This window comes from Lepisosteus platostomus, chromosome 2, assembly GCF_059453375.1.
Source record: "Lepisosteus platostomus isolate fLepPlt1 chromosome 2, fLepPlt1.hap1, whole genome shotgun sequence".
In the NCBI taxonomy this organism is placed as follows: Eukaryota; Metazoa; Chordata; class Actinopteri; order Semionotiformes; family Lepisosteidae; genus Lepisosteus; species Lepisosteus platostomus.
Window position 1 is genome coordinate 10,434,409 of NC_142612.1, and position 23,862 is coordinate 10,458,270.

Below are 23,862 nucleotides of genomic sequence, written 5' to 3' on the forward strand. Positions count from 1 at the left end.
AATTGGCTAATTCTTTTTAATTAGGCTGCAAGCTGACACAGCTGAGTTGATTTTTTTAATGGTTGTCCTTGACATGGGGGGAGAGTTGGGGGGTGGTTGGACAGTGGGATACAGTTTCTAAGATCAGGCTGGAGGCTTTCCATTCAGGGGTGTGCTGAACTACAATGTGAAGCCTTAAAAGGCCAGTGGCACACAGTGAAAGTGGACTTATCTCTTGTGGATGTCGGGTGCTTTGGAGACACTGTATTTATAGCTCATCTGGATAAAGAAAGCCCGTCCCTCCAATTACCAGATCCATAGGTCAAGTAATCCAATAAAGCAATAACTTCAGAAGCATTCTCTCAGTCACTTCATTCTCTGGCTGGGGCTCTGGGAAGCAGCACATCACTATAGAAAGGTAAGGACTTCCTCACTTCCGCTTCAGAAAGTTTAAGTTCTATGCATTCTGATAATTTCATTGTAATTAGGGGATTTTTCTTTCTACATCCTTATTTACCTTAGAATTAAGGATGGTATATTTTTTAGACTGTGAGTTTTATCTAAATATTTTTGTCTTAGGACATGAACAACAGACGAGCTTCAGAATTTTGTTTCTGTATTAACAGTATTGCTCAAAACATTGGAATTGCACTGTATGTTTTGCACTACAAACAGCATCAATTCCTTTACATTTTGGGGACATTTTGATTTGTAACAGAGAACATTTTCATTTTAGCACACTTTACATGTTGAACTTTTGACTTGCATCCTACAACTCTATGTTGTATTTTTTCTATGCATGTTGAAGTGTTAAAAACAAAACGGCCGTTTAAACATAAGAAAATATTTCATTTGTCAATCAAAGTGAAAGCATCTTAATGAAAGAAAATAAGGAGTGGTATGTATACCCACTGAGGGGATATCATTAACAAATTGATGAAAGCCGATAATGCATATAAAAATAATACTGCTAATTAAAGATCTTCCCATGAGAACCACTTTAAACCTTTAATTGAAATTGATGCTCTCAGTGCCTTCTCATAGTTGATTAAGATTAAAATAAGAGGATTAAGTTTTCATTTGGATGAAGACATTTGTTGGTTAATGTATATATGATGGTCTTTCACAGGTATTATTTAATTTACATTTCAACATGTATTGTCTCTGTTTTGGATTATGCTACAGCCACTCCGTCAGGACAATGGGATTAGTTTACTTTGACAATATTTTGCTGCATAATTACACACTATTAAAACAGAATGCACTGTGCATGCACTAAAGCACAACTGGAAATGATTAAAGGGAGTAACAGTATGAGAGAGGCATAAACATTTCAATTGAATAATATAGGGTAAGATCCCCTTTTCCTAGAAAGAAACAATCAGTTTTATTGCTAAATCATCAGTCACTAAATACCTGTAAAATTGTCTAATTGGATTTTTTTTAATTAAATGACACTACTACTTCAATGAATTGATTAACTACTTGAATAAAACAAATATCGCAAAGCAGTAAAGTAGTGAGATTTTTTATCTGATTTTTTTCTTAGATTGTCAAAATTTCTCTGTTTTATAGGTTTCCCTGTCATATCATAATGAAATTGTATCTACTGTATAGTAACTATAGAAAAAATACCATGGAACACTGCAGGATTTCTAATGTGTTTTTCAGTACTGTTATTGTTTATGTAAAAATATAAACCATACCTTGGTGTCACATATATGAAAAATAACTCTTCCATTAATTTATACTATGAAATTGCTTATAAAAATGCAATGTCAATCAACAGAGTAAGCAATATTTTAACACCATTCTTTTGCGTGGTATTTCCAATAATATCAATTAAAGCAACTGTGGCATAGATATCAAAATTTGGTGTATTATATTTTATCTTCATGCCTTAAAAATTGGAAAAGTAGTTTGGTAATGGTATCAGTACAAAAATGTTCTGAATATTTCAACATAGAAGAGTTTTATTTTTAACAATTTACAGTAAGCTATTTAAATGCAAAACAAGTTGGATATACAGTATGCAATATACAGTACTTTTTCTAGAATTCTTTGTTCTGGACCTAAATCCCATTCTGAGCTTCAAATAGAACTTGGCATTACAATGGGCTGTGCAGAGAATTTGGATGGGCTTTACTTTGTTTCAAGGAATCTGTGTTCTCTGTGCTCATGGGCTTGGAACACCTGGAACAAAAGATCTTTTGCATATTTTTTGCATACCCCTTCAACTTACAGTGGTAGAGTTTTCCAAGATACACAAGAGGGACATATTTAATTTCTTTCTAAATGCACTGTAAGGCTTTTGTTTAGTACAGGTATACAGTATGTTTTAAATAACGTAAAAGTCTAATTCTGTGTTAGTTTTCTTCTTCATGTGTTAGGATCTTCCCTATATATGAGAAGTTTTTGAAGTCAATTTTTCACTCAATTTCATCTCCTGTATATCCCTGTTACTAATTTTCTATATCTTTCCTTCTGCTGTGAGCTGTTGGGGGAATGTGTGTGTTAATTATCACTAATACTGACCTCCGGCATCTTTTGAAAGGCTTTGAAAGACTACCACCTGTTTCTTTTACTTTAGTAGCAAAGTAGCATTCCCAATCTATGACAAACAAGCATTCCTTGGGGGGAGAACAGTGGAACTTTTTTCTTTAATTAGCTCATTGTATCACTGGAACATTCACTTCTATTGAAGAGCATTTGCCAGAGTGCTGAATGACAGCTGGGATTAGGAAGCAGGCTTGGACCACTTGGCACACAATTAAATTAGAAAGTGGCTTTGGACTGAATCAAAGCATTTAGCGACCGACTATATCTGCGTTCTGCTGCATACTGTCAAGGTTTTTGAATTTGCCGTTTTTTTAAAAAAAGAAACACATTTGAAAGAAAACTAATTGCTCAAAATGTTATTTCTTTATTTCTTTCCTCCTCCATAGTTAGTTTATATTTTTGGGTCTGGGCAGAAAATCAATAAGAGAAAAACTGCTGATAACACCACAGGCCATAATTCCTGATCTTTCCCAAGGTTATTCCCTGGTGCCCCATTCTGATTTGTTCATCACATAAATCTGATGGCTATTTAACCTGAATTGCACCTGGAGATGGAGAGAGACAGATTATACTATATGGTGTGGTGTTTGTAGTAATTTCCACGGCTATTTGTGCCAACAAGTATTTTCAGGAAAGGAATTGACTTCCTGAAGTGGTTTAGTCTAAATGGGCTTCATTTATAAGAAAACTTTGTTTGATACTAATGTGATACTCCTCTTCTTCTCAACAATTTGGTGATAGTTATTCACTACTATAATTCATGCTGCTTTTTGATGCTAGTGTAAATAGGGTCATACTTTGTGATTTTACTATTTATTTGAAATAATTTTTAATGAGAAACCTATGTTTTACTTGTTTAAATAAAAAAATAACAATAATAAGAGCATATGGATTCTGTTCTACAGTACATTTCTCAAGGATCCCCAGTCCTGATCATGTGGAGCTGGTCTGTCTGTAGGTTTTTCAGTTCGGTTTAAAGCACCAGCACCTGAACAGCTAGGAGAAGTTGTTGAACTGGTCCAATTAACTCAATAATGAGCTCTTTCAGGTTGCTATGAGCCAAGCTGGCCTGAAAACCTTGGCATTTCTATTGCAGGTGGTGTGGAAACAAAGTATCATACACTGTACCTTGTGAAGAGGAAACCTCTGTAAGTCAGTGAGGAATCTAGCTGGAAACTTAGCAAAAACTAAATCAGCTTAAATTATCATCTTTAAAGCCTTTCCCTTACGTAAAATTATTTTGTAAAATAGTACAACAGTATTATACAGTAGGTTACATTCCCTAGGAAATGTGTAATGAATGGTTTATTATGATATTCCAATGGTACATGTAGATGTATAGAGCATCATTAAAGTGAATTATGTTAAATCCATTGGATTCTAATGCCATAATAAAACTATGGTTAAACCAAAGTAAACATGAGACTACATACAGTTACACTAAATTTAACAACATACACTTTCAGGATACCCCTTTTAAAGAACATCTCACAGAAATAATTCATTTCAAACAAAGCAAAATGTTTACTTCAAGTTATGACAAAAGAAACAATGATTACCTCTTTCACCATACCTCAATAACCTTGTGAAATGTATTTTTTGCCCTCAGAAGGAATTTTAATAGACAAGTTGTGTATAACAGGAGAAGCATGTTTCTTATTGGCCTATTTGCCTTTTAAAATCTAATTAGAGAGAGAAAGATTTGATTTGTGCTTTCAAATGGTGGTTCAAACTTTACAGACCACATGCTATCAACGATGGAGTAAAACATGAGAAATGAATCATGTCCAAACAAATGTCTTTCTTTAGATTTCAGCAAGCATATTTCTTGTCTGTGTGGATTCTAAGCTATGTTTAGCTTTTCTTTTGGAGCAAATATTTTGTGAACACCAGAATTTGCACTTCCTAAAAACATATAGTAAATGAAGACAGTAGAAACAATTTAGAAACATACAAAATGTAACAATTTGTGTGGATTTTCTTTATTATTATTGAAGCAAAATCGAACTTTGTCAAATTAAAACAATCAAAACATTATTACAATTGACATTAAATAATACTTCTGTCAGACATACTGATACACACACTTGATAATCTGATTCAATATTTTACAGTAATTAAAAATAACTTAATTCCCAGGAATTAAATGCATCACGTTGCTATTCATTATCATGTATAAAACTTGCAAAAGCATTTGCTATAAATCTTTATTTGTCAGCAGCTGAGAAAGAAAGATTATTCTTGACCATTACAGAAATTAGTATTGAAGTCAGCTGCACATACATCAAAGGCATAGACAAGATTTACTGTTGAAATGTGACTTTGATTTTCAAAGGCATTTTCATTTAAGTAACTTGATCATTTGTTGATTCGATCATGGCTTAATTCTGGAAGGATGGTTTAAAATGATTTCTTGCTTCTGTTGTCATTGCTAGTCTAACAACAACTTTGAGTCCACAGCATATGTAGTTTAAAGACCAACATATTCAAAGAACAGCACATTCCAAACAATAACCATAACCCTTCAACACATTAAAATGTTATATATTGGCAAAATAACTTGTTGTTCACCTGTAATTTCATTATTCAAATTCTTTGGTTTATATAGCACCTTTCATGATACAGTGCCACAGTTGAAAGTCTAAAGATTGCCTAACAAATGTACTGTAGGTACGTAGGATGATAGGTCATGAAGCACTGAACACTCTTTTTCTTCTTCTTCTACAATATCTGATGTTTGATGTTACACAAAGCGTCTTCTTCCTGTCTAAAACAAGTAGCAGCTTTCTGGGAAAGAAAAAAAAAACAAGCGAAAAAAAATAAAGCACTGATAAATAATCCAATGGAAATGATAGTGTCTGCTGCCAGCTGCAGCCAGCATGAAAAGAGAGAGGTTTCCCAGCTTTTACCTCCTTATATGGTAAAACCATAGAGGGGGTTTCTTAAGGCAGCAAAGCCCTCACAGTGAACACTCGAACACTCACTGCTGGGTTGCTAGCAGATAGTAGAGGTGTTGCCTGCATGCAGAAAGCAAATTCCAGGGAGATCTGGAGACAATGGCTTCAACAGAACCAATGAGCTATTGTGCCTGATTTGGACTGCTTTATGATTGTGATAACCTGGGCTTCACAGGGAAGATATTAGCCAACTCTGGCCTGAATTGTGAGTAGTGATTATTGCCACAGCATTGCAGCAATTGCTTTTAGAGATTCTTATTATCCAACCTAAGAGGAAGTTAAGGTTCCAGGTTAATGCATTGTTATGTGTGTATGTTTCATTATTTATCTGTACTATACTAATGCATCAGATGAGAATTTAGGTTGTCCATTCTACATGCCCACTATAGAATTATACTGTAGATTAGACCAACTACTGTAACATTACATCAATGCTGTTGCAATTCTATCTAGTTTGTGCCCCAATTAAGCTTTCAGAACAAGATTAATAGCAATTGTGCATTCAGTGAGAAAAGACTAAGTACAGATACGTTGAATAGTTTTTCCTTTTGCTGGTTGTACTATCTTTTGACATAATAATGGGAGTGAATCTTTTTCATGTTATGCTGATTTTAGTCTAAGAAAAAAAATCTGCAGGTTTAAAACAGCTGTACTTCAGTCCTGATTTTCTTCTTTTGCTGGATATGGTAACAATATTTTAGGTCTTCTGTCCAGAATTTCATCTTGACTCAACAGTAATTTGTACTGGGTTTTGTAAAGCTAACCTAGAATATTGTAGAGAACAGCAGTAGTTTGGGATGCTTAATGTTTTGAGTGCAGATTTAAAACTGATTAAAAAACACATTTAGTTTTGGTTCAATAAGCAAAGCACATTGAGAAATAAAACATTAATTCTGAGAAATATCACAAACCTTTTCAATGTCAAATATCAAAGGCAGGTGAGCACTCACTTGTTAGGTCAACTGGCATAATAGGACTTGTTCTCTATGAAACAAATTCAAAGACCTTGGAAACAAACTGAACAGCAGGGCAAAAAGTGTGATCTGTACCATGCATGATGAACAGTAAATATTACTCCATAAACACAACATGTAGCAGAGGTTGTTGTGCTTCAGCTTTCTTAACCACTGTAAGCAAAAGGCTATCTGTACAAGTTACATTTGAATGAAGTGGGATCACCAATCAGCTTGGAGTAGAGATCTAAAGAAAAATTCCAACTTTCTAATGAGAAAACAAGGGGGGAGAATCCAAAGGAAATATTCAAGGGAGATACGTGGAGACTAAAGTTGAAAAGAGAACCCAAAGGAAAAATAAGATATCAAAGGACCAGTAATTAAGTAATTAGTTAAAGACTAAGCAATTTAGTGTTTATGTCTAAACACTAGGAGTATTCAAAGCAAAATAAAAGAGATAGAAGCTACTGCAGTTAGGATGTAATTGGTACTACAGAAACACGGCTAATAAAGACAAATGAAGATGAAGAGAACATTAGTCAATACACAGCATTCCAAAGAGTCAGGAAAGATGAAGAGAAGGTGTAGCCCCACATATCAGAAAGAGCATTCAGGCACAAGAATGTAACCTAGATGACTCAAGGGTCTCAGAAACTACAGTACATGGGTAAGACTTAAAAAATATTCAAAGATAAAGTTTTAAGATTAATAGTTGGAACTATTAGGATAATACAGTTATAGTCATAGTTACAGGGATGAGAATAATGAACATGGATTTAGAAAAAGTAGGTCTTCCTTAAGTATGTTGTTAGACTTACTGTATCTGAATAATCAAATAATGGGTATAATAATGGGTACAAACAGATGTATATTGAGATTTTAGAAGGTTTTCGGTGAAGTCTTTAATGAAGTAATAATTCTAAAATAATGCATGTGTTTGGATGTTGTGTTGTTTTGTACAAGGAACGAGTAAAACGTCATTTAAAATATTTTGTACTATTTTGATCATCATGATGCACCAAATCATGGTGCTCTGGAATCAGTCCAGAGAAGAATTACCAGATATACAGTATTGCTGTGTTAAAGCATCTGTTAAACACTGACTGGCTAAAAACTCCTTTTCTTAGTCTTGACACAGATGAATACCAGAAAGGCCTTGTTTCAAATATTAACCTACTGCTCCAGTGCCTGTGCTTTCTGAGTTATTAACAGTGCTAACAAGCTCTGTAGCATTTCTTCTTAGTAAATTGATTGTTTACACAGATTCTACTGTAGGACAATGTCTTCAGCCTTTGTGGTTGAGGTTGGGACTGACTGTAGCTGCCCTATAGGGATGTTCTTACACCTGGCAGATCCTCCTTGTATTCCAGTCTCATTAAGAAGGGACAACATAATTCTATAGTTCTTTTTTCCACCATTTTAATATTATACTGTAGGTGCCACTTATGTAACTGAGTTGGAAGACTAAAGTCCTGCTGCCTGTGTTTTGGAACCAATTCCTACACCTTTACTCATTCTGTGCTTTTTGTCCATTCAGTATGTTACTAACCTCATCAACTGGTCCTTGAAATATTGTCTTGTTCCTGTAGGCTTAAAGGTTCCTGGTGTGAAGTGCATAATAATTAGCCATTTGTACCCATTTGTACAGCTATGAACATTACTGGAGCATTCTAAGTGAAGCTCCTCGCTCAAGAATACATCATTCTCAATCCCAAATTCAATTGGGAATTTAAAACTACATTATAGTACTTTACCTACAGTAAAGTAACAAAACAAAAACTTTGGAAATGGTTGCAGCACAACCTTATTCTGTATTAATAAGATTAGATTCTAAACAATTGTTTGAATGTTTCCAGTCAGACTTTAAACAAAGACAATGGACTGAAACATTTTTTGTTAATGTAATTACTTGCTGAAAGTTTCTGACTGGGGACTACTTAATATTCTTTTCCTTCTGGACTTAATGTAAATGTATTTTTTGTTACTGTCAACACACTTTATTGACTCATACGGAAAACTGCTTAGGAACTGATACTTCATCTTGTTGGTATACAGTAGCTCCAGTTTTACGAATGTGGGCTAATTCACAAATGTAAATGAATTAGGAAACAACAGGTCCTATGGTAATGCGTGTATTAATTTGTAGTTATGGCTAAAACTAATGATAAGACCATAGTACATCCCACTTTTCCACACGAACTTCAAACCTGTAAGATCTTATACTGTACCTCCTGCATACATAAGGTGCTCATAATCAAGAAAGTAGTACAGAAGCAATTGTCGCTGATATTACTATATTCCTGTTCAATTGTGTTCACTTATGGAAAATACATATATATGTACTGTATGCACATGTATTCTGCATATATAAATTATACTGTATAGAATGTGCAGTGCTAGCATTAGCGTTAATTTACAAAAAAATTAATTGCACTGTAGTAGGTTGTAGTAGTCCAAGGTTGTACTCCCTATTTACTCACGACTGCACAGCAAGACACAGCAATAACCGCATCATTAAGTTTGCCGATGACACCACTATAATAGGACTGATCAGTGATGATGACGAGTCCACTTACAGGGTTGTATGAAGTTGTACAGCTGCTTAGGTGGTGTCATAGCAATAACCTGGACTTGAACATAAAGAAAACGAAAGAGCTAATAGTGGACTTTCGGAGACACAGGCCACACACTCACAGCCCACTCAGTATTGATGGAACGGAAGTGGAAACAGTCACCAGCTTTAGGTTTTTGGGAATTCACATCTCTAAAGATCTAACCTGGACTGTGAACACTGACTCTATCATGAAGAAGGCTCAGCAGCGCCTTTATTTCTTGAGGTGCCTCAAGCGATGGGGGATGCCAACACATGTGTTGGTGAACTTCTACCGCTGCACTATCGAGAGCGTCCTCACCAACGGGATCACCGTGTGGTATGGCAACACCTCTTCGCGAGAAAGAAAGGCACTGCAGAGAATGGTCAATATGGCCCAGAAGATCATCGGCTGCGGTCTCACCGAGATTAAACAGCTCTATGAGGACCGCTGCCGTGGTAGAATTCTGGCCATCACAGAGGACAGTCACCACCCCGGGCATGAGCTCTTCACCCCACTGCCCTCAGGCAAGAGATATAAGAGCATACGGACACTTACCACTAGATTCTTCAATAGCTTCTATCCACAAGCAGTGAGACTGGCGAACACATTTAGCCATCCCCCTCGGACCACACCTACACCATCACCATCTACCTCATTGTAATTTATTAATTGTACGTCTCCAGTCATTGTTTACACGTCTGTATTGTTTACAGTCAAACTGTCTGCATGTTTACTTGCACATTGTCTATTGTTTGTTTGTACATTGTCTTGATGCACTGTTTGCACTTTGTTTTGTTTTTTACACTTGTTTTATAATCGAGAGACTTTCTGTAAGTAAGAATTCCATTGTACCAGTACCGGTTACATATGGCAATAAAGTTCAAGTTCAAGTTCAAGTTCAAGTTCAAGTAGAGCATTATGTTTATTGAGATAGGTAGTATCTGAATTATTTTTTTAAACCTCAGTGTTATTTTCGATATACAACGCTGAATGCACACGCGGCAAAATCGGTTAATTGAAATTTGAACAGTGTCCTTATCTTTCTCAGAAGATTTCCCAAGAGCCTCGAGGTTAATGAATGTCTAAAGTAATTATGTTTACCTGCAATACTAATGAAGCCACAGAATGCTCTAACGGCTTCTTCTTTCACAGTCAGGTGTGAGGCGGCTCCCTGGAGTCACGATGACTGAGCGGTTCGACTGCCACTACTGCAAAGAGTCCCTGTTTGGGAAGAAGTACATCCTTCGGGAGGAGAACCCTTACTGTGTCAAGTGCTATGAGAGTCTCTACTCCAACGCCTGTGAGGAATGCAAGAAACCCATCGGCTGCAACAGCAAAGTATGTCACATTGCCACCCTCCAGTAGTCATCACACATCCCATCAGGGGGCTGTGTTTGCCTCCTGTCAATTATCCCCTGTGTCACTTTCTGCTCCAAACACCATAATTTATTCATTAGAAACATGGAGGCATGTTTGAAATTGATTTGCCTGAAGTGCAAATATTGCCCTAGGAATTGCCTGTATGCTAATCAATTCCCACTCTCTCTGACGCTTGCAAACCCTTTGGGATTACTTTCATTCTTTGACACATTCCAGGAAGGTGTGGTAGAAGTACTCTGTGCTGACTTCCTGATCTCTAGACTTACAGTAGAGTTTTGGTTTAGACCGAGCTCACATGGTTGATGTTCACACCTGAATTTCATGGTGCTTACAGTCCTTGTGAATGAGGTCTGATGGTAATACACACATTATTAGATGTCTCTTTCACTTTCACCTGTACTGTCACTAAAATCACACAAAATAATCACAGCTCCTGAGTAAAAACTGAGTCAAAACATTAGATGCATGAATCAGCTAGTGACGTTATTATCTCTGGCAGATATCGGTTGCTCAGAAGAGTATAGATAGGAAAGAATAGCGTTCTGTTTAAGTTTTCCATACATAAATTACAGAAAATGTTTAGAAAAACATCTTTAAGGAGTCCATTTGCCTTCTGTGATATATCTATGGAAGGGTCCATTCTGGTCTTTATACACAAATATACAGATGTATTTCTTTAGGTGATTAACTGATAACTCACAGTAACAACATTGCTTATAGCATACTACTACACTGCTATTACAACTACCACTATCAAGACTACTACTACAGCTGGTACTACTACTAGTATTAATATTAATATATTTCTCATTGTTATTGGGTATAAAAAGATAAATGGTAATAACTAATAGCATACATGGGTGCTAAATTTGTATCAGATTAAAAATAGAGCAATACAAAAGTGAAAAGACTATCCAGTGGCTCTGTAGAAAACACATAGAAGTCATTGGTATGCGAATGAATTCTCTTCAAACTGAAATCACTCACTGTGTAAATGAGCACAGCAGGAGCTGCCCTGTCAGGAGCTCAGACTATCAGATCTATGTTAGATGATTTTTTATTACACTTCACTGAGCAGCTAGGCCATGGAGGTGCAACATATTTCTCTGTAGTTGCTCAAAAAACTTAGCTGTGGCTGTCGTAGCATGAAATTACTAGCAATTAATTAACATGAGGCAGACAAAATTTGCAAAATCTGCTCAGTTTCAAAATGAAAAAGAATGACTGCAAGAAGATAAAATATGAACTTGACTGGAAAGTACAATATATGGCTTTTCAGTTTTAAAGCTACATTAATGCACAGTGAAAGCACATACAGTACATAACATTATTTATCGTCTAAATAGTGAGCGTATATCTTTGTTTACTGTTTAAATAATACTGTTCCCCAGGATAACAAAATACTGATCCACAATCATGACATTTCATAAAAACACAAGGTGATCAGTGTTTGGTAATAAAGCTGAAGAAATGATTAATTAATATTCTGACTAAGTCAAACAAACATAATTTTAAAGCAAGCACAGTGAAATCAGTAAATATGCCCTGCTGGAGTAGTGAAGTTCACCTCAATCATTCTATTGGAATAGTTGAACACTGCTTGTCCAGACAATGAGGTACCCAGCTGCAACAATCAGCAGATGAGTCCAGAAATCCAGGAAAGCTAAAGGTCACCACACTGGCCCAGGATCAAAACCTTTATCTCTGTGATCATCTTCAGACTACAGTGACTCTAGCATTACTTCCAGCAAGAAAATATCCTGTATACTGTAGATAGTACATCAGAAGAATGACTGTAGCTTTCTGTTTGCTTAAAAATTATCTGTATTCTTGGATGCCTTGCAGGGTTACCATGAATAGTGGAAAAACTAAATAACTATCTTCTGTGGACCAGAGAATATCTAAGCTAATGCTAGAGAGTGGTGAAGTTTTTTATTCATTAATGAGTGTTGTCTTTCCCTTGACAGACCTGATGTCTAGAACAATCACGGTGATAATTATGTTAATTGTTCAAGCCAACTGGACATTGCTGACTGTGTGATGATTTGGAGAAGAATGTCCTTTTACACAAGAATGTCTTTGGCCAAAGTGAGGGCACCTTACTGCTCAGTGTTACACTGAGGAAGTCCTTGAGCCAACATTTTGTGTTCCTCAGAGTGAATCCTGAAGTGTCAATTTTCCAGCAGGACAAAGTACTAGGATTAGAAAGACACTACTTCCAGAAAACAATGGTTTTGCCGTGGTCAGCTTTTTCTTCTGATCTGACTCTTTTTTATGGGAACAACTTGGCAATGTCGTCAACATAACTGCAACTAGCCAATTCTCAGAAGTTGGCTGCAGCCATACAGGACATCTATGTAATAGCCTATCATATCTGTGCAACGGCTCTGCTGGCGCTACTGATACTCCAGGCTGTTAATACTGACTTAGAAACATTTTCATTTTAACACTGTAATATGTTTAATCTTAAACATGTAAATGATTTTTATTTGCATTTTGGTTCAAGTTTTCTGTGTTTTCTAAGTCTAAAATATTTAAATGCAATAGACATGGGGGATGTTCTTTTTAGGGAAACAATGTGAACTCTGGTGAATGGGACAGTAAGAATTAACATGGTCTTTTCAAAAACAATAATTTCGGATTAGGAAAAGGTTTTGTTCTTGAATGTTTTGCTGTTGTGGGACCTAATCTTGCAATCTAAAAATCACCATATCTGTGCATTACTAAATTCTGCCACATTTAAAAATGATTCATAAAGTAAAATAATGAAAGAATGTCCTGGAATTTTCTATTTAGGTTCCACACCTGAATAATTGTAAAGTAAATTAGGTCAATAAAGATGATGAGGTACCCCCTAGTTTCGAAATTAAGTGAGACTTGAAGTACAGTGATCTCCTGAGCCACTGCAAACCTCAAGTTGATCAAATCTTTGTTCTGTCCTTGGCAGAGACCTTGAACTGAACAGCAGGCCCTCTCCTTGAAGCTAGTACTGAGGAACCCTGTTTTTTCCATTCAATTAGCAAGTCTACACTGTTCTTGACTACAGGCAAAATATTTAGTCAGATTTCAAAGTCCATTAGCACTATGATTTGTACATAATTGTGTAGCACATATACTGTATAAAAAGATTAATAGACTTCCTCTTCTCAGTTAAAATGCCTCAGTAATGAGACTTGTTTCTGAAAGTTGTTCTTGAATTATTCTGCAAAAATAAGAGATACGTTTGGAAAGTGGTGATACAGTTAAAGTGAGAACCAGGAAACGCAAAAAAATGCAAATCTAAAAATTCCTACACTTACATTCACATAGTGATGCTTGTTATTGCACTAATAGAACCCATATGGGAAATCATCCCTAGTAGAGAGGAAGTGGGGAGGGAGCAGGAATGAACTTGCAATTCACAGTGTTCAAAGAAAATAAAATTACAATACAAATATATATAGAGAGAGGATAATCAAACATGAAGGCAACAAAAGCAAATTAAATCCCTATTACACAATGCGGATGTTGACTCCAGAACTGAAATGAACCTCCTCAGTCTTTTGTAGCTCTTTTTGTAGCTTTTGTATGTTCTAGTAAACCAGGCAGCACAAGGGAACAAAACTCCCACACACAAACCAGTTTGAACTTTGCCATTCCACATCAAACATTATGAATTCTCTCCTGAAACGATATTTTAGATCCTATTAACAATTCATTTTCTTATTGTCATCAATTTATCCTTCCATCTATTTTCTATATACAGGATTGCGGCAGAGCTGGAGCCTGTCTCAGCAAGCAACAGACACAAGGCAGGATACACCCTGGACCCACAGACAGAAACATGCACACATTCACACACACAAGCATTTTTTCTAGCAGCCAATTAACCCACCAGTATGTCTTAGGACTGTATGTAAGTATGTAAGCGGAGCACCTGGAGAAAACCTGCACGAACATTGTTAGAACATGCAAGCTACACGCAGATAGCCCCCCCCCGATAGTGTGCGTGTGCATCTCTGTCTGTGTGTGCCCTGTGATGGACTGGTGTCCCATCTAGGGTGTATCTTGTCTTGAACTCTATGCTTGCTGGGATAGGCTCTGGCTGCCTTGCAGCCCTATATTGGCTAAAGCAGAAAGAAAATGGATGAAAAGTTGTGTCTGGTTGACTGTATCATTCTGCTTTTCCAAGAAAACTACTTGGTTTTAAAAGTTTCTCAAACTTTTTCTCCCCTTTTTTGAATCAGCTGGTCACAAAATCTCTTTTGAGATTTAGAAAGTTTCCCATGTAGTGAGTGGTTGTAAAAATCAACATAATAACAATATTAAACTTGACGGTGGATCTGATAATCCAGAGAAGTCCTAGGCTTATACGGGCTCTTGTAATATTTAGGGCAATGGCAATAATGCTTTAAACCCTGACAAAGTACAGAAGTCATCTGGAGACAATTAAAAAGAGCCTTACATAATGTTTTTGGAGTCCTTGAAGATTTTGGTTCAGAACAAGGATTATAAAGGATGCACAGTTTGTTTCTACCCTCTTGTAGTCTTTAGTGATATAAAGTAGCTGGGACTCTAAACAGATACTAGAAACAGGAGTCTGGTATAAGGATCTTATGAATGGAATGAGGAAATTTTCCATTTTGTAAACAAACCATCCTTCAGGGCTGCTAGCTCAGTGCTCAGGAATCCCGTAACTATTTTTATTGTGCTCTTCCAGCAACTAATCTTAATAAGCCAAAGTATGTTTGGAAATTGAAAATACAATTTCAACACATGGCATTAATAATGGTTTCGGCATCCATGTAGTGCTTTATTGTAAGCTTGTATTTGCTTTTTTGTTTAGAGAAAATATATTTTTTTGATCCCAGATGATTGTATTTTCTGTGAATATTTTGCAGTGATCTTTTTACTTCTGTAAAGGATCATTCATCACAGTTTAATCTTGCTGTGAGAACTCCCAACATTTTGTGACAGAGGAGCTATTTTTCTTATTTGCTTTATTACAACAGAGATCTGTTTACTTTACTTACTAAAAGCATGACAAAGCAGAGGAAGAAATAGATGGTGAAACTTCATGTCAAAAAACAAACAACTAAAAACTATAATACTTCATTTCAAATTATATTTATATATCCAATGCTATGATTTGTGGTTTTAACATGACCATTATTAGTTGTTACTGAAACACACAAAGACTTTTATTGGTATAAACAACTTTTATTATTATAGCAATTCTGTTGCCACTGATATATAGTATTTTATTACAAAAACGTTATTTTGGTAATTACATTATCAGTGAATCCTGTCTTTCTACTTCCAAATGTATTTGTTAACATTATGTTGAATTACTTTATATTCCTACAGTATGTTGTTACTACAATGCATTTCTGTTTGCAAATTTAATATAATTGTCTCTTTTCCATCATTGTGTCACACATTTTAATTTTTAATGACCTTTGCTTATGTTCTCAAATATTTTCATAGACTAAAATTATACTTTTAATACCAAACCAGATGTAATCTGGGCAGCTACAGAACCTGAGATTTTTTTTAATTCAGTGTGTCCAAATTGTTTCCTGATTTTCCAAGACCACTGAGCCTAAAAACATTCATTCTTGTTGGTTTACTCATAAGCTGTTACACAATCATTAAAGTTGCTTTTTTTCTGATTGAGCAGCACCAGTTTATATGCACAGAGTTAAAGCTCCAATATTATAGCACCACCATTTTCATGGGCATTTCTAATGTCATCATTCAGGATTTTACCATAGCCTTTAATACTGTTAATCCTTATGTACTGTGCAGCACAAACACAGAATAGTTTGAGTCATCTGGAAATCATGGAAAGGAGCAAAAGAAAATTGCAACCTGTAGATCCTACTGTAAGAAAAATGCACAAAAGTGATGAATGAAATTTAAGGACAAATACAGCCATTCACAAATTTACAAAGCTACTTTAATAAAACAATAATACAATGCCAAGAGTTAAATGTGAAACATAACAGGGTATATTAACTGAGAACTGTTTTGATAGATTGATGGGTAAATTGGTACTGTAGATCACATTCAGTGTGATCCCTAACAAGTGCACTAAGCTTCTCCCACAAATGTTTCAGGATCTCTCTTACAAGGACCGTCACTGGCATGAAGACTGCTTCCATTGCTTTCAGTGCAAGCGCTCCCTGGTGGACAAACCCTTCTCTGCCAAGGATGAGCTCCTGCTGTGTACTGAGTGCTATTCCAATGAGTACTCCTCCAAATGCCATGAATGCAAGAAAACCATCATGCCAGGTGAGTCCTGTCCTGACTTATGAGCTTTAACTTACTCAAAAATATATTAATGGATATAAATTTGCTCACCATTACGGCTCTCTGAGAAATGACGATTAGTGTGGCTTGCCTAACAGATTGGACAATTTCTGAGACATTATTACACTGATACAATATTTTTATGGAGACTGCCTTTTAGTTATAGGTCAAAGTCAAAGAAGAGCATCATGAAAGAGGGTGAGGAAAACAAACATTTGACATAAAGGAAAAGAAGCCAAATATTCATACATAGTAATTTGAATGCAGAACCCTGGGAGTTTTGTTTAGGTTTTCAGTCCTGAAACTCGATGAAGATGTAACTTAAAGTTCCAGACCACATAACCTTAGAGGTTTGAAGTTAAATGTAACAGGTTTCAAAGGCGATATGTCAATTTTCGTAACAATAGTTAGGAGAAAACATCTAGTAGATTTTAAATTGTCTTCCCTCTGCCGTTAAATGAAATAAAAGCCAAATGAATAAGCCTCTCGTTAAAGTGCATCCACAGTAATTAAAGGCACTACAAACATTCTCTGCATGTTTAAAAGAACTGTCACACTTCCACGTGTCTCTGTCCAACAGGCACTCGAAAGATGGAGCACAAAGGCAATAGCTGGCACGAGACATGCTTCACCTGCCATCGTTGCCAACAGCCCATAGGAACCAAAAGCTTCATTCCCAAGGATGCGCATAATTACTGCGTGCCCTGTTACGAGAAGCAGTTTGCCATGCAGTGTGTGCAGTGTAAGAAGGTAGAGAAGATATGTGTACTAAACATTCCTTGAAGTCTGAGGAGTTTTATTACACTTCACTGTGTATGTTCTACAGTGTTCTATTAGCGGAATGTGAAGAAACCGCACAACTTTATTTATAATGTCTGAGCCTTTTCATATCAAAATGTAAATGTTTTCCCCATATTTGCTACCCAAATGTAAACGTGCAATGTTGAGTCGAGAAGTAACATTTTCTTGGAATTACAAAAACATTTCTTTTTGATGCGATTATGAATTGTTTGATAAGGTAATGAATTCATTTTAGCGATGTGCTCACTAAAATGTAGAATAAAAATCTATACATATTAATGAATAGTATATACTAAATGTTACTATAATTGAGATTTGTATTCTGTACTTTAGTGTACACTGTACTGATACCATATAAATGAGCTTTAAAATGAGGTTGCCAATTGTTCTATACTACCAGTTAAAATGTAATAATAAATCTTACCTTCTTGACTAAACTATACAAAATAAGCAACATGTACTATCATAAATGTAAAAAATTCCATCCATGCCATTATGAGAAATATGAAGAAACATGTGAATAGATTACAATTAAACAATATAATATAATAAATAAAACAGTGATTTTTAGGATTTTTCATGAATCTCACTTTAGGAAGAATAAATTTATTTATAGGAGAATAGGATTGTACTGCAGTGTACAGCTCTAAGTCAAAGCTCTCATTATGCCTTTTATAACTTCATGTCATCACATGATTTAATACAATAGAATGTTATTACACTGTTTGTCTCATCCTTCACGAGAAATAAAACAGCAGACTCAAACAGTAACCTATGTAGCCCATGTGCCAAGCCATTTAGTAGCATTAACAAACTCATTTAGTTCTGTAGCAGCCCTTTTGGCACTGCCAGTTTAGTATTTTCACACTTCATTTCCTTTAGAACAGCCTGGATGTCATCTGAAAAATGAAGGGTGAAAGGATGAGGTAAATATTGAGTTTCTAAAGAAAGCAGCAACACCAGTACTGCTTTGCAGCTGGATGTGAACAGTGCCGGACCCAGGAGACTGTCCCCAGGCATCAATTAAAAAATGCTCTGTGAGAAATTGATCTGTGATAAGATCTGACCCATAAAATTGTATTCAAACAAAGCAATTAACAGCTGCATCCCTGAGACGTAACACACACAAAAAAGGGTTTAAACTTAAAATTTTAATGACAATAGCACACTCTAATATAATAGTATTTTGGACTGCAGGTGCTGTAGATTGTTCTGTTGTTTGCAAACAATTATGCAGAAGTATGATTTAAAACAATAGGCTTGCTCTCCTTCTCTTTCTCCAAGTACTTACATTAAAATTCAAGATCTGACTGCACTTTTCCCTGACAGCCCATCACCTCCGGAGGAGTGACTTACCATGAGCAGCCCTGGCACAAAGATTGCTTCTTGTGCACTGGATGCAAGAAGCAGCTGTCTGGACAACGTTTCACATCTCGGGATGACTTTGCTTACTGCCTGAACTGCTTCTGTAATCTGTATGCCAAGAAGTGTGCTGGATGCACAAATCCAATCAGTGGTATGTCCTGTTATTGTCCCTTCTGTTGTCATAGGCCAGGAAAAAAAATAGTCCACTTTCAGAAATCCTAAATATCTAATTTTAGTCCATTGACTGCTTTGAAACATTTATCTGAAAAATCAGTACTTAGCAGAAATAAGCATTCAAATACCTTTCTCTGGAAGACAGTATCCTTAAATGAAGTTAAATATGACAGTTTTTTTGCAATGTTTAATTATGAAATATACGGCAAAGAGGAAAGAGACTACTTTAAATCATACAACTGTTTCAGTTTTTAATATCTCCAATTACTAATATTTTGAGCAGGCTTTTCTGTTCTGTTAATGAAAATATTCACATTTTTCATTTGTTTCTGCTTCAATTATTTCCATCCGCTATTAAGCATCCATCCATCTATTTTCAAACATTTCTTCCCGTTCAGGGTCTCAGGGGAGCTGGAGCCTATCTTGGCAAACAATAGGTGCAGACAGAGTACACCCTGGACGGGACACCAGTCCATCACAGGGCAAACACACACACACTCACACAAGGGTCAATTTGTTCCAAGAAGCCAAGGAACGTAACACAATGCTTTTTGACTGGGAGAAAACCAGAGCACCTGGAGGAAACCCATGTGAACACTGGGAGAACATACAAATTGCACACCCTAGGTCTGCGCCACTCTGTCACCTGGTAGTACACATTCTTTTAGAAATAAGATGGACTTCAAGACCTTTCTTCAAGTTAACCAATCGGAAACACCAAATTGATATAAATGTCACTACTTGCATGACCAAACCATAACTTTTCTTAAAGCTCCTTTTCAGCTGATAGGAAAAGTCCTGTCTTTTTATGCATTCCAATGGAACCTTGAAGAACTTTCTTATAGGCTACACCATTGTTTATCAGAATTGAGTTCAAGACCTGGTTGCCTTGAGACAGTCTGGTTGTTCATTTAATCTATTACATGAAATTCATGCTGCCACACAAATAGCTTAATACGTGACATTGCTATGGGGCAGAGCGGTGGCTCTGTGGCTCAGGATCTGCACCTGTGACTGGAAGGTTGCCGGTTCAAATCCTGCAGCCGGCAGAGGAATCCTACTCTGTTGGGCCCCTGAGCAAGGCCCTTAACCCTAACTGCTCCAGGGGCGCTGTACAATGGCCGACCCTGAGCTCTGACCCCAAGCTTCTCGCCGTGTCTGTGTCTCCATGGAGAAAAGCTGGGGTATGTGAAAAGATGAATTCCTAATGCAAGAAATTGTATAGGGCTAATAAAGAAACATTATTATTATTAAATTGTGTGAGAGGTAAATCACAACCAGTATCAATCAGTGGTATTTATGTTATAGCAAAGAAAGACTGGATGACACATGTAGCAAGTTAATATATTATGCAACATCATGACTTTGATAGTATCATTTATGTATTTATTGTAGAGATTAAACAATTACCTTTGAAATAAAAACCATATTTTAAAGCTTAACATGTTAATGCACAGAGATAAGACTGCAAGTAGGTCTAAAAATTATTTTTGCACCTCTGTATATTTGAGCACTCAATCAGTACTCTGCAACATGTTCCTCTGTAATGAACTGCAATAATACTACAATATAGAATATGTTTAACAAGGTTTTCAAAAAACACAAACATACATATTTGTATAATGACTTCTAAAGCCATGTATTTTAAACCAGAGCACAGATCAGGTGTTTATACTTCTTTAGACAGAAAGGATAAAGCTTGCTTAGGAGCAATACATTCATCGGCAGCAGAGTACAGGAAGATAGATACTGTACATGTGGCTTCATTTCATCTAATACGAAAACAATATGGTCTACATTCCTCAGCTTTAGATTTGGAACAAAATATAGAAAACAATGGCTTTGTAAGCACAGCTACATGATTGATTATGTGACATCTAGTTAATTTACTTTTACACTCATACCACAGTTTGAACATAAGAATGAAACTAACGCCACATTGAAATCCTAAAGACATATTTTTCTGGCGCTTTATTTGAATCCTTTGCATTCCAGCCAAAATGAAACCATTCTGAAATGAAGCAAACATTTCATCAAATTTTCATACACTGTATATCTTTATATATTTTTTTATCTTTATCTTACATATTTTATATATCTTTATATATTTATCTTGTCATATATTTTTGTGTATCTTTGACAAAATACAATTCTTAAAGAATTTAATTTTTTGTTGGCTGCTATCCTCATGTCATGGATAGCTGTAGTTAAACAGTGAACCCAAATTTCAAGATTCTTTAATTTGTAGCATACTATACCACCTAGCAACTTTAAGGGTTCTAGGAGCCTTTTCCCCTGCAATAGGGTCTTTAGATCTCATAGACCTATACCAAACAAGACAGTTATCCTACCCAATAGCTCTTTTTATTGGTCTAGCAATTAGAATGTCTATCACTGTCTGTCTGACACACACAACAGAAGACCCGAAGCATCCTAAGGGGAAATACACACAAAAGCAAACATATTAAACTTATGGTCCTCTCTGTGCACTAGAGGTCTCCCCTGTGCACCAGAGTAACCTAAACTAGAGTATACAGTAAGTCCCTTAAGAAAGAAAACCAAGAATCCAAGATCACCACTCTCATGAAATAGCTCTGCCCTGTATCCTGGCACTCCTCCATCCACTGCACTGAAGGAAAGCACAAAACTCTGGTAGTCTTTCAGTTCCACCAAAGCATACTCTCCAGTCACGGCTGTCCCAAACACTGTGGTTGAGGATAATCATGACTGAAGAGAGCGCCTTTGATCTCTCCACCGTGGTCCTCAGGCCGTACCTTCCATGTTACTTACTCTGTGACACTGAAGCTAAATATTTTCAATTACTAAATTGAAAATTGAGAAAAAATACATTTTTCTCATGTATTAGGTAAGATACAGTTGAAATAGGCAGTGGAATTACAATTAGCAGAGTCTTTCATAGCCTACAAGAGCACCAATCCAGCCTTTAAACTCTTATTTTCTGGATGCCAAGCTAAGCTGAACAGGAGTATACCTGTTTTGCTTTGCCTTTTGTTATTCGACTTAACCCAAAGACAATGTTTGCACTCCTTCAGATCTATTAGCTTGATCACTTGTTCTCAAGCTATTAAATTCAGAATACAGAATACAAGTAAATTCAGAATACAAAAATGCAGAGCTCTATGGCCAACAAGAACTCATTCAGGCAATAGGGCAGAGGCAAGTATCATTGTTACATATCAATGTCAATCATTTGTATCCCACCACTGTGGAATATCCACCAGAATAACCAAGAAGCACAGGTGGATTTGAAAGCTACTGGATTCAACATACAGTACACAGTGAAAGGCAGCTTTCTTCCTGATGAATGACTGAGGAGCATCATGCTTTTTTAAAAAAGAAATTCTGCTAAAAGGAATCTACAACTTCCATAACACTCAAGAAATGCACTGTCATGAGTCAGATGACAGTTCCCAAAGTAAAGGAAAAATCGGGTAACCCCCTGAAAATAATAGTGATTATATAATTGTTAAAGATGCATTAGTGTCACACAAAGGAAATGTTATTATGCTAATAATGATAATAAATATCACACTTCCATGATAATCTTGTGATTTGTTTTGTTTTAATATTTTTATAATTTCTCTTCCCCACTTAGGACTTGGAGGAAGCAAGTATATTTCCTTTGAAGAACGCCAGTGGCACAATGATTGCTTCAACTGCAAGAAATGTTCTGTCTCCTTAGTAGGCCGAGGGTTCCTCACTGAGAGAGATGACATCTTGTGCCCTGAATGTGGCAAAGACATCTGAAGGCAATCTGGAAGATTACTCTAAAAAAACACATAAGAATTATAGAAAGAATACTACAGTATTAATACTTTGATAATTGGTTTGAATATCAATAGTATGTATAACTCAAATAAAATTGAGCTCTGATGTTATGACACACAAGGAGCTTTTGCATGCATTTGATGTGTAAGCATGAAAAAGTAACTAAATAATGCTCATAGAAAAATTTTGAATATTAAACTATATAAACTATTATTCCTAGTGCCTTAAAGTATGCCTACAATGATTATGAACATTATACTCAAAGAACACAATTTCTACTGATAATATTAAAAGCTAAGCTAACTCTTAGGTTTTAGTTCATGTGAATTAACATACATATAACTAACAACAAAATACAGGAGTCATTCAAGTATATAGGGTTGAGGAGCTATTTTGATGATAAATTGACAATGTCTTGAATGGCTTTAAAGTTGTCTCTACATTTTCCTTGTATTTCCATTAAATGCCTTAAAACTGCTTTGTAATGTTAGTTTCTTTTAAGTTGGAGAGTTGTTTTTTTCTTCCCAGAACAGTGGGATTTGACACTTAAAATAAAAAAAAACTTACAATGCTTCCTAATATAGTGTTTTTACAAATGGAGACAGTGGATGAGATGAGTGGATAGTTTCTCCCACCAATATATTGTGAATATAATAAGATACGTGCAACTGCAACAATTCAAATTTATTATCGGTAAATCTTTTTGCATCAAGTGCACTGACATTTCATTGAGCCAGCATCTATTCATTTTCTGACTGCTTCATCCAATTCAGGGTCACAGGGGGAGCCAGAAACACACAGACACAAACACACACAGGCTCGCACCAGTGTCTACTGTGAAAGTTACACCCAAGTAGTGCATGTTAAAGTCATACAAGTTATACACAAGAGCTACATGCTTTGCACCAAGTTGAAGATGTGGTCGTGACTTGTAGTCACTCAGGTTTTGACCTTGACAGAGTGTATTCGCTGTAATATCTCGACAGCTAAAAACTGCAAAAAAAAAAGATCAGAGACAAG

General features: G+C 36.0%; 1 protein-coding gene across 3 annotated transcripts; it reads left to right on the top strand.

Annotated features, from left to right (window-relative positions):
* Positions 1–237: 237 nt before the first annotated feature.
* On the top strand, positions 238–23,319 carry fhl2a (four and a half LIM domains 2a). Of its 3 annotated transcripts, XM_088597522.1 has the most exons (7): positions 270–397; positions 3,635–3,686; positions 10,195–10,380; positions 16,521–16,695; positions 17,294–17,463; positions 18,844–19,030; positions 22,670–23,319. In XM_088597522.1, the coding sequence occupies exons 3-7, from the start codon at positions 10,225–10,227 to the stop codon at positions 22,819–22,821; spliced, it is 840 nt and encodes a 279-aa protein (XP_088453648.1). In that variant the 5' UTR covers positions 270–397; positions 3,635–3,686; positions 10,195–10,224; the 3' UTR covers positions 22,822–23,319. The 3 variants fall into 3 exon arrangements, with proteins under 3 accessions (XP_088453647.1, XP_088453648.1, XP_088453649.1); XM_088597521.1 differs by lacking the exon at positions 3,635–3,686 and having other exon boundaries at positions 238–397; XM_088597523.1 differs by lacking the exons at positions 270–397; positions 3,635–3,686 and adding an exon at positions 5,563–5,700.
* Positions 23,320–23,862: the final 543 nt, after the last annotated feature.

Bases quoted from the DNA above. Each gene is read 5' to 3' on its own strand.
- fhl2a (XM_088597521.1), top strand. From the start codon at position 10,225: ATGACTGAGCGGTTCGACTGCCACTACTGCAAAGAGTCCCTGTTTGGG. The intron at 10,381-16,520 runs GTATGTCACATT...CAAATGTTTCAG, and splicing joins CCATCGGCTGCAACAGCAAA to GATCTCTCTTACAAGGACCG. The intron at 19,031-22,669 runs GTATGTCCTGTT...TTCCCCACTTAG, and splicing joins ATGCACAAATCCAATCAGTG to GACTTGGAGGAAGCAAGTAT.